This window comes from Mchenga conophoros, linkage group LG3, assembly GCF_057382185.1.
Source record: "Mchenga conophoros isolate Kocher_MC1m ecotype Shallow Benthic linkage group LG3, M_conophoros_male_GT1.1, whole genome shotgun sequence".
In the NCBI taxonomy this organism is placed as follows: Eukaryota; Metazoa; Chordata; class Actinopteri; order Cichliformes; family Cichlidae; genus Mchenga; species Mchenga conophoros.
The window spans coordinates 63,660,537-63,672,642 of record NC_140528.1 but is presented as its reverse complement, the minus strand read 5'-3'; the positions used below and the strand labels follow the sequence as shown (position 1 = coordinate 63,672,642).

The 12,106-nt window shown below is 39.8% G+C and overlaps 1 protein-coding gene and 1 non-coding gene across 2 annotated transcripts in view; one reads left to right on the top strand and one right to left on the bottom strand.

Annotated features, from left to right (window-relative positions):
* Positions 1 to 7,220, top strand: part of adisspb (adipose secreted signaling protein b) — a 55,482-nt gene extending 48,262 nt beyond the window's left edge. The window contains exons 5-6 of the mRNA XM_085266572.1: positions 846 to 971; positions 4,983 to 7,220. Of these exons, the coding sequence (XP_085122698.1) occupies positions 846 to 971; positions 4,983 to 5,083 (227 nt within the window). The 3' untranslated portion in view covers positions 5,084 to 7,220. The remainder of the gene's footprint in view (positions 1 to 845; positions 972 to 4,982) is intronic.
* Positions 3,510 to 3,580, bottom strand: trnag-gcc (transfer RNA glycine (anticodon GCC)). The gene has a single exon. It is a non-coding gene; the product is annotated as a tRNA-Gly (tRNA).
* Positions 7,221 to 12,106: the final 4,886 nt, after the last annotated feature.

Below are 12,106 nucleotides of genomic sequence, written 5' to 3'. Positions count from 1 at the left end.
ATAAAAGGCAGAAACATCCAAAAAAGGGCTTTGACTGTCCTTCAAGAACCCTCAAGAACTATTCCAACTTGAAGACATTACAAGAAAGCTGCCTCAGAGAGTTCGGACTGTGTTGAAGGATAGTGGCAGTCATATTTTTCGAAAGCATAGCTAAGCTAAAAAGTAAGTAACTCGGCAGCACAGTCACAGGCTGCAGAGTTCCAGATGGCTGAGGATTACAGCAGCAGACAGTTCAGCTCATGTCAGCACAGAGATCCTTCTTTAAAAAAAAAAAAAAAAAATCATAGGAACAGATCTGACTTTCAGACGCTTTCCTGTGTTTCTCTGTGTTCCTGCCGCCCGTCATGCCGCAATAGTCGGTAAACCCTAAACATCTGCCACCTGTGTGGGCTAAAAAAAGACATTTTTTAACTGCTAGCATGAACGTGAGCTTCTCCTGGCCAATAAAACAGCCGAAATGGGTCAGAGGTTTCTGGGAGTCATGCCGACTGCATGCCTGTAATTGAAGCAGGTTACTGACCTTTACTTTCAGTTTATCGTCACACCCTTTATATTACTCTCAGCCTGATTATGTTAACAGGTGTGCTACTATGTTTGTCTTGTGTGTGTGCGCGTGTGTGTGTGTATATATTCATGTGCTTATCAGTCAGTTGTGTTTGTTTTTTTCCATCCTGTTGACATTTTGTTCTGGATTGTCTGACACTCGAATTATCCTTATGAAAAACATCTCACGCAGAGACGATAAAGTAGAGATGTGCGTGCGTTAGTAAAACGTGCCAATAAAGAGGAAACTTACTCTCTTTTCTGTCTTTGTTGCTATTTTTTTGTCCTGCATGTCTCTCCAGGAGGTCTGAAGATAACGTGCGAGTACATAACCCAGCACGAGGGAGTTCTGTGTGAGGAGGTGAGGCTGCTGAGCGAGACCAACGACGACGTCTGCGTCAGAGTTAAAGTTCACGCCAGAGTCATGGGTAAGGTTGTGTTTAACAACATATATGTGATAATATAATCTTGTCTGCTTCTTCTGTATAAATAGTTACAAATACACCACATTGTATCCTATAAAATACCTTTTTCTTTTTTTTATAGCTGAGGCATTGTGTAGTTGATTGATTTTTCAGTCATTACCATACGACTACCTATGCCCGTGAGACTTTCTATTATAAAACCATTAATCATTTGGGAACTTATTAAACTGAAATGACTGGAAGGCTTCCATAGATTAGTTGCTAAGGCTCATGAAACCTCGAAGGAAGGCCAAAGACGATTTACCTCATTAAGTGTAGAGGACAAACTGACCAGGAGCCATTTGGTTTAGTTTTTATCACTTAATTTGATTAATAAAATTTCATAAACTTGTGGAAACAAATCATACATTTTCCACAGGTTTTCTAAAATCTGAAGTGGTTCTTAAAAGTGTTTTTTTTTTTTTGTTTGTTCCTCCATGTCTTCTTACATGAGGTAAAATACATAAATACCTGATTAACTTATTGAAAAATGATTTATTTGATAATTAATATATAATTGGTAGTTCTCCCAGACTGTTAAATGACCTATAAAGTTAAATGATCAAACTACATAACATCAGAATTTGCCCTCACTGACCGCTTCATTGAGTACACCTGTTCAAGGACGCATCAATGAAAGCGCCTACTCAGCGAGTCACATTGCAGCAGCTCGATGCTTTTATCCATGTAGACATGACCTTTGGGATGTGGTGGAACAGGAGATTCACATCATGGATGTGCGGCAGCTGTGTGACGCTGTCATGTCAACATGGACCAAAATCTCGGAGGAATGTTTCCGGCACTTTGTTGAATCATGAAGAATTAAAGCAATGTTGAAGGTAAAAAGAGGGCCAACGCGGTTCTAGTAAGGTGTACCTAATAAAGTGTCCTGTGAGTGTATTTTCATTATATTTTACTTTTTAATTTATAAATGATCAGTCATTTCTTCTTTGGTTTTAAAGGGAGAACTAACAGATAATCCCAAAGGTCGCTTGTTTCTGGTGTGCTGCTGCCACCTGCTGGTTACTTTGAATTTTTGGGTCTGAATAACTTTTAAAACAACAACCAAAGTAAGTCACAATGAACCACTAAAAAAGAAAGGCTAAATTTTTTTGTGGTCAAATTTTTTAAAATAATAAAAACAAAAATGTTCAGAAATACTAACCGAAAAATCATTTTAAAAAGTCCCCTTTTCTGTGGTGAGGGATACGACAGAAACAATATGGCTCTTGTAATCCATAAATCTTTTGTTCTGCTCTGTCCTGCTGCGCGGAGGCTGTAATAATAAATTTGCATCCTCCTCTTCAATCCATGTCAGTGAGACTGAATTAGTCTGTGGCGTTTCTCTCAGCAGATGGAGAATTAGTTAAAGAATTAGTTAAAGGGGGTGCGCAGTGTGTTTTTCCATCTGTGTCTGTGTAAATATAGCAGAACGTGGTGTGTGTGTGTGTGTGTGTGCGTGTGCGTGTGCGCGTGCGCGTGCGTGCGTGCGTGCGTGCGTGCGTGCGTGCGTGTGTGGTACTTGCGTAGTTGAGGATGAATGATGGCTGTGTTGTTTAGTGTTTATTTTTATCCTCATAATGTGGCCTGAACATCTGTTCAGATGTTTGTGTGTAACTGAGTCCTGGATGAAAACCAGATCAATGGATTAAACTCTACGTCAGCTGTACCGCTCACATCAGATCAGTGACGGAGTATAATACAACTCAGCTGCATGCTGAGCCTTTAGTCTTGTATAAATACACATGGTTGTTATCCGATGTATAGTTAATTATTATATATCCAGTGAGGCTGATAGGAAGCGTCCTAATGGTAGTTTTTAGTTAGTTATTAAAATGTAAAAAGTGATTTTATCTTGTAGGGAAACTGTAATAGACATTCCCAATATTTTAATCTAATTTGATGAAAGCTTGAACTGCTAGTTATTTTTATGTTCATCTATTCTTAAGGTGGTCGTTTGTTGGAGCCCATATACGTTATTTCTTAATACCTTAAAAAAACGGTGTATCCAAAACAGTATGGTAAAAAGAATCACCTGATGTCAAAGTGCTTTAAGTCTTTAGCCACTCACCGGTGACGATCAAAACATGTACTGTTAGAAAGCAGATTAGTGAGTTTCACATGTTGCAAGTAGGTAAGATAACAATAGGAGTGGCTGCAGACAAGCTCGCAAACGTGTGGGAGTAGTTTGATCTGGGACTCTCCACCATTTGACCCTTTGAACTGAAGAAGCTTCTCGGATGAGAGGTGAAACGTCTTCAAGCAACTTAAAGAAGTCCAGACGCTTTTCTTTGCAAGCTCCTTAGACTATGATGGCCTGGATGAGTAGTTTAGTTATTTCATGGACATATATCGTGTGTCCAGAGGGGAAGGGGATGTGTTACTTGTGAAAATTTTAAGCTTTGTAACTGTACATTCAGCTGTGTATTTTAAAGTCTACGACAGACTTCTGGCAGTAATTTTGGCAGTATTAGGGCTGGGGGGAAAAAAAATTAAAGAAATTGCATTGGCCGGGAATCGAACCCGGGCCTCCCGCGTGGCAGGCGAGAATTCTACCACTGAACCACCAATGCGTTGCTGCATGTGTATCCTGCAGTCACAAAAAAAAGCATGCGCCTGCTGCTGCAGGGTGGGGGGAGGGACTGTGGAGAAGTAGAGTAGATGCCTCAGGGGAGAAGGAGGAGGGGGGTGAAAAAGGGGGCTGCCTCTCTTAAAGGAGCCGCTCGGTCTGTGTCTCTCACACCGTGTGCACATCGTGGATTATATACATGAGTTTGAGACCGATGCCTGAGCTTTTTAAAGCCAAGTGCTCACAGGTCATGTTTCCACTTCTAAATGCTCTACAACAAGACTTAAAGGAAGGAAAATATGTCACTCTCTTTTTTGCCTCTGTTTGCTCAAATACTTTGATGTTGTGAAACACTGTTCATAATGTGCAAAGGTGTGGCTGGAATAGGCTGACGATGTTTTATTGTTATTGCACCAGAACATGCCATCAAAGGTTATTGTCAGATTGTAATGTAGCTCCAAATAACTGACTCCTGTCAGACATTTCCAGTGCCTGACTTTCAGTGGTTGTGTCTAGCTGAAGGGTTTCAAATTGATTTAGTTCATGGACCACATTCGATTCAGTTCTGCTTTATTTAAACAGCACCAATTCACAGTGACAATCACTTCAAGGCACTTTATATTTTAAGGTACAGACACTACAGTATTAGAGAGGAAACCCCAGCAATCACACAGTCCTGTATGAGGGAGCACTTGGCAATAGTGGGAAGGGAGATTAAACAGGAAGAGATATCAGAAAGAAAAAGTTATAGATATCCAATGTTTCTTTAATTTGAGCGAGAAATAAAATTTGTTACTTTTAGGTCATTCAGGCTTCGTGCTGGGACAGCCACTCTCATAACGCCATCCACTCTAAACTAACAGCACAAGGCTTCCTGGTACTAGAACGTCCAGAAATTCGGACTTGTTTCTCTGCAGATTTTAGACTCTGCAGCCATCTAGTGGCCGGATATCGACTCTTATGCTCAATCACAAAGAGCCGCCTCCACGTCTAAAAGCCTTAAAGTTCATATTTAAAATTTGTAGTTTTTATGTGCAGACCAGTTTCATGCCTGAACACTGGGCCATATAGTACTACATGATCAAAGGTCTTTTTACTTTTTTCAAATGTAAATTTCCCACATAACTATTGACTTATCACATTTAGGTTTGTAAAGAAAGCTACAAGAGTCTTGAATATGTGCAGGATCAGAATCTGTATTTATTTTGTTTTAAATTAACATTTAGATTATTTAGTTTCATTAAATGCCTCTTACAGTAAATTCAGGCTAGTGAAGCAGGTTATTTCCCAGCATGCCCTTAGCAGTCGACAGCCTTGATTAATCTCTCATTACAGTTCATATTGTAATGTAAGAATCGCGCTGATTAGAGTAACGATTTCTTTTTGTCTCTCTGCCTCTTGTCCAGATCGTCACCATGGTACCCCCATGCTGCTGGAAGGCGTTCGCTGCATCGGTCCGGAGCTCGAGTACGACTCTGAGCAGAGTGACTGGCAGGGATTTGACTAAATGTCAGCCTTCTGTTCCCAGTTGTTTCACACATCCACAAACGCCTACAGAAGTTCACACACCTGCCATCTTCACAGATAGAAAAAGAAACAGAAACCTCCTGAGCTGCCCGTTAATACACACACACTATTAGTGCCACGGGCTGTGCAGCTTTTCCACCTCTGGTGTGATTCACTGTTCACTGGACCTCAGAAATGGTTTTCATCCTGAGACGTGAAAAACATTCCTCAGCTCTGACCTTCACTCTGAAGGAACATGTAATTAAGTCCTCTTGCTTTTCTGTCTTCAACTGTTGTGCTTTCCTTGTTCATCCGTTAGAGGGCAGCGTCTGCCTGTAAATCAGCACAGCCTCACAACTACTTGTGGTTCAGTTTTAGTCTTTTTCTGATGTGCAAAGCCCGCCTGGATTCATAGAGTTAGGAGTAAACAAGGGCTCATTTACGACTTCAAAAGCTTGACCCTAAATTAAGGCTCTAATCTGCGCAATTCAGGGAGGACGAGAGCGAATTAGGAACATTGTTTAACATGCAATACCTCTGTGTGACTATCAGGGGTGCTAAAGAACTCTGCATCCGTTACTGCTCCAATCTCAAGGCCATCTTTTACCAGTTGTGCTGCAGTGTTCTCTATTTAAAGGAAGACCTAAATATAAAATGTGTCTGCATCTTCAGTGTTCATGTTAAACCCATCTCAGCAGGTATACCTAATATTTCTGTTGTATTTGAACCAACCTGCCCCAAACATTTCACTTTCCCCAGTCTGCCTTTCAAAATAAAACATAGGCTTGTTTCAGTAGGTGAGGAATGAATGTACAGCTGCCACACTGGAGGGAGGGGAAAGTGATGCTTCAGTACCTGCTCTCCTGCTATCTGGCACTGATCTGCTGACATATGTCAGGATTTTCTAAGCTGGTTTTCACTCTGTGTGATAGGTGTGTGTACTTTAAAAGCTCCTTCTCGTTCTTTTTTGGGGTCCTTAGGACCAAGTAAAGCGCTATACAAATACAGACCATTTACCATTTAAGAGGAGCTGACATCAAAATCTGACGTTTACCTCTCGTGTTTTAAGTCTCGTCTTTTCTTTTTCTTCTTCTTCTTTTTGTTGTTGTTGTTGCTGAGCTACAGATGCTGTTGACTCACCAGTTTTCCCCAAATTAAAAACAAATGTGTAACCAAAACAAGATCGAATCAAATATTCGGTGCATAGCCTGTAGTTGTTTTAAGGGTGTTAAACTGGGGTGAAAGAATTGGCTGATGAATTTGTTTAAATATTGTTGTTATATTATTATCGAATAATCATTTTAAAAACATTTTCATTATTTTATCCCAAACTTTTCCCTGGACCAACATCTCCTGCCCATGTGTAGACCCTTAAAGCAGTGCTTTAACACACACTGACCACCATCCTTTGGTATTTAAGTCTCTGAGGGGCTTTTTCCTTTCAGCTATTCAAGCTCCAATCTCTTGCTTTAATCCATGAAGCCTTCAGAAAAGTGCCTTTCATCGCCACATCCCGTTTGTCTCTTAACTCCCCGTTGTTCATCCGTCTGCATCCTGTCACCCGAGCAGTTTTCAGGTTTAGCCAGTGTTAGTCCGAGCCACCCAGGACTCAAACATCTGGGGTCATAAACCGGAAGCACCTAAACTTTGGAAGTTTGCAGGTTTCAAACCACTACTTCCACCACCTCTCTGTCCCAGCGCCGTCTTCACAGTGCAACTGCAGATCAGAGGGAGCTCTGCTAACTTAAATTTGTGCTTAAAAGATCAAGTGCCATGATCTGGCTGCACTGCCGTCTCTTGATAATCTCCTCTGAAAGAAGTCCTAACATCTCCTTCCTGCTGGTTAATGTTCATGTTTTTGTTGTTACTCGTTCTGTTGTTGGTTGCATTCAGCCTTAAAGAATTCAATTTAGCGTGTAATTTTTTTTTCTTATTATTAGACCACGCGCACTGGGTATAGTAAAGATTGGATAGATTATTTTGATGTTTGTTTGTGCACGATAGGTCAGAGATCCATCTTAGTGTAAAGCTGAAGTGCTCGATAGGTTTCAGGAATGTAGCAGTTTATTTGTTGCTCCCGGTATGTTTGATTTGTATTTTTAATGTTGAAAATGAATTAAAAAAAAATGTATATGTTTGAGTCTGGCTGCTCTTTGTGTCCGCTGTCAGTGCATTTCAAGGATGCTTGGTGGCAGTCTCCACTGTCACTGCACAACAGATATCCTGCAGAAAGTCTATTCAGTCTTTTACACAAAGTATTTCTTTATTTGACTTCAGTGGATAGGAAAAAAAAAGTTTTTTACCCTCTAAAAAATTTAGATGAATTGTGAAGTCTTCACTTGATTTAGGGTTACTTTATGTTCTCGACATTACAGGATCTTTGTGGAGAAAAGTTTCGCATGAGACTGAACACAAAATGTACTTGTAACCGGTTCATGGAAGCTTTACAAGAATTCAGTTCATGTTTCTGTCCAACACACAAACCTCATGACATCCTCCTCTTAGTCAGATTTAGTGATTTACTGTAAATGTCCCAAACAGTACAGACTACACTCCTTTTCTTTTTCTTGGATCATGATCTAGAATTATAATAATATTTTTGTCTGTGTTCAATTATAATTTTAATTGAATACATGGGATTACAAAGGTTGAAGAAAAAGTCTCATCCACCTCATATTTCCATATATGTCTGTCAGGACTCAGAATCAGAGAAACTTTATTAATCCTAGAGCAGCATGCACCCACACAACAGACAACACAGCAATCCTATTAAATGAAGTGTAGAAGTAGAAATATAAATAATATAAATATATATATTTTTAGAGAGAGACTTTATCTCAACATCTACAGGCAGGCTGTGCACACACAACAACAAAAGTTCTCATCGTGTTCAGGTTTAGTTGTTTAACAACCTGCAGGCCTGCATCAAAATTATAACCGGGACGATGTGCCATTACTCCCGATTCTTGAGTTTACGCTCCGCTTTAAAACTTCCACACTGGAATTTCTCCTATAAATAAATCAATAAATAAAAGCGGACGCAGCACCGTGAGAAAGCAGGAGAGGATGTTGTGGATTCTCTCCTTTATTCCTCTCCAGCTCGTTTCCAAACATTATATAACCAATCTTAAATAACCGCCGCTCTTGCAACTGCATAATGTCGCAGTTTCAAAGGTCGCAACCCTCCCACAAACGTCCACACAACACCAAACTGACGCATTTCTAATTTGCTTACGTTTGACCTTCAGATTTGTTTTCTTCTCATCAGTTGATGGGCGGCTTTGGGGACAAAAACAAAGAAAAGAAAAGTTTGAAGAAAGTCCGCAGTGTTCAGATCACAGAGGTCTCTGCGCTCCTGGGACCCTCTGTAGTCCTGAACTAAACCCGGATTCGCCAGCCCCGATGCTGCCGCATCAAACTAAAAATCATTTAAAAAAGAAAAAAAAAGGACAAACAGCCGTTTGACCTAAGACTGAGATCACAGCTCGCTTTTAACTTTTTCTTTCTCTGAAAAAAAAAAGTAGTCTGGGGGAAAATGCAGAGCTGCACGGATCTGCATTTAAACTAATAACCTTGTGATTTTCTACTTTCTTGTTTTCTTTGTCATTTGAGACTCCTCCTGTTGTTAAAGTGAACTCATGTCTTTGAATAATGACGTGCACAAAAGCAGGAGTCAGTAGCTCTTTAAATACTCGGTGAGGAGACAGAAGCACAACTAACATAACTTTAGTAGTTTTCATATGTGGTCACGTTTGGACCAGTGTAAGCAGCAGCGGTGTTTGGATCCCGTGGAAGAAACCAAAAGGCAACATGTATGAGGACACCAGACAAGCGCTCTGAATTATCACATTGATAATTTTCTGTGTGTTTCTAATAAATGCTGTAAAACTCTAATAATAATAATTTAAATTCATTATTAGTTAAACTCATTTAATTTCAAGTGAAATTCTAATTTAAAACATTACCACAACGATAGTGTAGTTTGTGTAACTTTGAAGTGTGGCGTTATATTCAAAAGTTTTCCTTTCGTTTAAAAAAATATTGATTTTTCTTCTTTCTTTTCTTTTTGTTGTTGCAGATTTTAAACGGGGAGAACTGAATCTAAAATTGAAATTTGTGTATTTCTCATGCTTATTATTATATTCAGTAGTCCACGGGCAAAAAAATAAATAAAATAAGAAGATTTTAGAGCAGTAATCGCGCATTTCAATACCAACACGAAATCATATTTATAAAAAGGTACATTTCGTTCAAACAGTTTGACCTTAGAGCCACACAGAAGGCTACTTTGTCTACAGAGCGTCACTCCACAGGTTTTATTTGGCGGGTCTTTTCCTCCCGGGACTGAACCTGGGATTTTTTGTGTAAACCACCACACTGTGGACCACTTGTTAAAGTTAGTTTCCTCCACTTTGTACGTAAAAACTTTGTAGAGAAACCTTCAACGGGCCAGAGCTCCTCTGCGTCCGTTTTAACGAGCAGCAGCATTCACACACACTGCACGCGCACATTTACCGAACAAACAGGAACTCCGTGGAGGCTCGTGTGTGACATCTAACGCACTTTGTTTGTGGTTTTTTTGTTTTGTTTTGTTTTTTGTTTTAAAAGAGTTTCTAAGAGGCTCGTGCAGCCTTTTATGTCCTCGTTTGAAATCTTCCAGTGGGAGACTTTTCCCCTTTAAATTGTGATAAAAACTTCACTTGTTTTTTATATTCACATAGCTGTGTTTGGCATGGCTCCACAGAGGCAACACTCAGGTTTGCTCATTAAATGAAGTTAAAGTGAAAACTCTAACAATTCTAATAAAAATCGTTACATGGATTCTTACACGTGGACATGTTTGCGCAGAGCTTGTGTGAGATGTGTGCCCTCCCACTGACCTCCGGGATTACAGTAATCTCTGTTGATTGATCTGATTGATCAGATTCATCTCCACGAGGCCGCAATCCGTACACGGGGTGGCGGTGGTGGTGGTGGTGGTGGGGGCGCAGATGAGGCAGTCGGTGAATGGTGCAAATAAAGCGTTTTTTTCTTTTGGCCTTTGGGCACGAGCTTTTCCAAACAGTGCGCAGGTCTGGGTGGCTGTAAACACCGGTATCATGTGACGCAGAATATGCGCTTTGATTTAATGTAAGTGAGATTTCAGGAGATTAAATTTGGATCTCACCATGATGATACTAAAAAACAAAAGTGGGGGAAATTTGTTGTTGTTGTTGTTGTTGTTGTTGTTTTTTCAGGATAAACCTGAACTCAGATCAGCACAGCATAAGGAAAAAAACTTTCTAAAAAAAGATTATTGTTATTATTATGCATTATTTTATACTTCCAATGCGATAGCGACATTTAATGAATAGTGACGAGTGCAGACTATAAAATGAAGCGCAAAAGGAAAGTTTAAGAAAGTCAGTATGTTGGAAAAAAAACAAACATCTTAACTGAAATTACGAATGAGGGCACTTAGAATAAAAACATTACACAGAACCACTTCGGTATTAAACGCGTGTAAATTGATGCTGTATTAACATATAAAAAGCATCCAAATGTTTCTTAAATGTACACCAGCATTTAAGTGCTTCCCTATATCGCCACAGTAAATGTTTTTGATATGAAGCATTTAAGGTGAAACAAAACACTGTATCGCCTGTTTGTTTTGGGGCATCTTTTGAAGAGGACCGATCTGTTTACTATTGCACAAATTCAGCCGTGTCTTTTAATTTCATGCAACCACTGTTTGTGCACGTTCACTGTTTATTAACAACACAGGGTTGTCCCCGTCTTGATCTCTCTATCATGCATGTGTCCATCCATCTAACGCTCTCTAAAAAGCCTAAACAAGCAGGTGTGTCAGTCGGCAGCCAGGCCTGAATGGAAGTACTGGGGTACAATTAGGCATCAAATGTAGCAGCCAATAAATAAATAAATAAATAATCTGTACTTGTTAACATATTAGAAACATGAAAATGTTTCCTAAAAACACCCAAAGAAATCAAGCTATGAGGAGTCTTCAGAAAATTGAATATGGAGGGAAAAATCTGTTTTTTGGAGGGCAAAAACATTGGAGACAACGAGGAAGAAGGTGTGTGTGTGTGTGTGTGTGTGTGTGTGTGTGTGTGTGTGTGTGTGTGTGTGTGTGTCGCTGTGCAGCAGCAATCAGTCCCCTCTTGTCTCTCCGCAGAGTGCAGCGTCTGATTGACAGTTTCTATTCATACTCTGTGAGATTAGGCCAGCTGAAAGGAGTAACGACCCATGGCTGTGCGCAGTAATTACGGCTTCGGATAAGAAAAATAAGAAAAAACACACACGGCAAAACTATAATTATATAATCCCATTCAAAATGCCCCCCTTTTTCCGCGCTGTTTTCAGACACGTTTCACCTGTAAAGAGGAAATTCCATCCAATGTTTCAGTTGCGCCCGCGACTGAAATTATCTCACAATCACAACAAACTACAGGCTGCACCATCAACATCAAGCTGGCAGAAGAAAATAGACCGGTGAAAAGATGACTCCGCGCATATACAGTGGCGCTGGCAATGAGCCGCTTTATCTCCAATGGAAAACAAATTGTAACCTCACTTTGTGCTGCTTCATCTCAGTGCTTGTGACAGATTTGTGTGTTAACAGCGTGCAGTGTGCTTACCATCCATATCATAAACAAAAGACCAGACAATTCTGTGCAGGCTAAGGGGGTGGACAAAATAACCGGAAAGCCTATTCAGACAGTTGGTTTAACTCTTTGGTCATTTTCAGAGTGGAGATTGTGACACTATGGCACCGGATTAAATTTTCAAAACACGTGTTTTGCTGCTGTTGCATCCATCCTCAGGATACAGCTGCTTTTGGCTGGAAGCTAAAAATCCAATCTCTGAACTAAAGCTATGCAGATAAAATATTTTGTAGATACCACACATTTAAAAAATACATGTATTTTATTTATTTATTTAGCTATGAGCTTTGTTTTTTATTTATTTTTTTACAAAATTATGGCCTCATCACAACAACATTCAGGGGCACAACAACTTTCTC